We start from the raw sequence: 1980 nt of genomic DNA, 5'->3' as shown, positions 1-1980 counted from the left end.
ATAATTACATAGCTTATGTATCACATACATACATCATGCAATATGGRTGTGATAAACATACGATATGGTTAAATTAGTGATTTTCTGTGATATCGCTGTTAAAATCACTTATTTGTATTGTTTTAAATTACAGTTAAATCAATATTTTGCACCAATTAATATGTCTTGCTTATCACATGCTTATCACAAAATTATGCATATAGTAATCACATCATTATCACAAATTACAAATCATGTGACTTATCACAAATCTAGTTACGTTAATGCAAATGAATTTTAGTTTTCTTGCATATCACAACCTAGTTACGACAAAATTGATTAATGTATAATGTAAAAMATGACCACATTGCTTATTTATCACATGGTTATCAYAGTTTACTTAACACATATAMGCACCATAGTTAACAAATGATTTTCATAAAGTAAGAAATTAAATAACTACTTTCAAAATACATTCACATGTCATTTGTTTGTCGGTTTGTGCAGAGATACTTGGATGAGGTCGAACACACTTTCAATATGTTCAAGACATTGAAGAGCGATTTCGATCAGATTCTAAAAAAAAATGAAGGACTAAATACCCCAACTCTGTGGAGTTTGATGTTTGGGAAAAAAAAGTTGATAGATTTGGTAGTAATTGACAAAATGGACGTCGATACGTCAATGAACATGTCACTTGCTAAAAGTTGTGGAACAAAACAAGCATCAACTAGTGATCCATGGCAAGGTGTTACGGGGGGCGCACAAGAGATTGTTGAGACACCGACACAATTCTTCTCAAATCCAGAAACAATTAAGGGGGTAGACAAAACAATTAAAATATATGAGAAGTTACAGATGCCGGATTTTAGTTTAGGTCTCACCCAAGAGTTCGAAGAAGTTGCTGAGCCGAAGGAAACTGCTCCTAATAAAGAGGACGATGATGTGGTTTCTAATGTGAAACCAATAAGTGAGATATACACTGGTCCCATTGGTCCAAGAGCTTCAAAGGCAGGAGAAAAAATATGTTCACCGTATATGAATAGACAAGTGGACGCACACCGGCCTAATACAAAAGTCGAGTTAATCCTTTCTAACCTAATATTCGCTATGGAAGGCGCTCAGATATAAGTTCATCCAACTACTTGACACTAACATATGCATATATTTATCACATGATTAACTAGATCACATTTGATTATCAAATAAACACAATAACTTTAGTATAAAGGAGTAACATACTTAAACATATAGGAAGCAAAGTTTACCGCAAAATTCTCCATTTGCATTTGCATTTTCCTATCATATGAACTAACACTTCATCACTACCTAAACACCACTTTAAGAGATGCAGAAGTAGTTTGAGTTGAGATTTGCTAGCAATCCACTTGCTTTTTGATCAAATTATATATATCAATCACATTTATCACACCATTAACACATTTATCACATCATTATCACATTTATCACACCATTATCACACCATTAACACATTTATCACACCATTATCACATTTATCAACCCGGTAACACAATTATATTAACACATTTATCACACCATTAACACATTTATCACATAATTACCACACCATTAACACATTTATCACACAATTAACACATTTATCACACAATTAACACATCTATCACACCATTATCACAGCTCCTGTGATCACTGGTAAGTCGTGGCATCAAGATTTTGGGTGTCAAAAGCAGTTGTTGCTGCATCATTTACATAATTCAATTTAATGAAAAATGAACCAAACAGTATCCATATACATATACACATCCGGTTTATCATATGTGATAACATATCAAACTTTTCAATTTAAAAGGTATAATACACCCGGGTAACACAATTTTCACATCATTATCACATTTATCACCCCGGTAACACAATTATCACACCATTAACACAATTATCACACCATTAACACATTTATCATCCTGGTAACACAATTATCACATCATTAACACAATTATCACACCATTAACACATTTATCA

The 1980-nt window shown here is 32.6% G+C and overlaps 1 protein-coding gene across 1 annotated transcript in view; it reads right to left on the bottom strand.

Annotated features, from left to right (window-relative positions):
* Positions 1–1601: 1601 nt before the first annotated feature.
* Positions 1602–1980, bottom strand: part of LOC112517679 (protein FAR1-RELATED SEQUENCE 5-like) — a 7831-nt gene continuing 7452 nt past the window's right edge. Inside the window, exons 5-6 of the mRNA XM_025125066.1 lie at positions 1884–1922; positions 1602–1697 (exon numbers count right to left, since the gene is read on the bottom strand). Of these exons, the coding sequence (XP_024980834.1) occupies positions 1602–1697; positions 1884–1922 (135 nt within the window). The remainder of the gene's footprint in view (positions 1698–1883; positions 1923–1980) is intronic.

This window comes from Cynara cardunculus (assembly GCF_001531365.2).
Source record: "Cynara cardunculus var. scolymus isolate 2C chromosome LG 9, CcrdV1, whole genome shotgun sequence".
Lineage (NCBI taxonomy): Eukaryota > Viridiplantae > Streptophyta > Magnoliopsida > Asterales > Asteraceae > Cynara > Cynara cardunculus.
The sequence above is the reverse complement of the archived record's forward strand: the minus strand, read 5'-3'. Positions and strand labels throughout refer to the sequence as shown.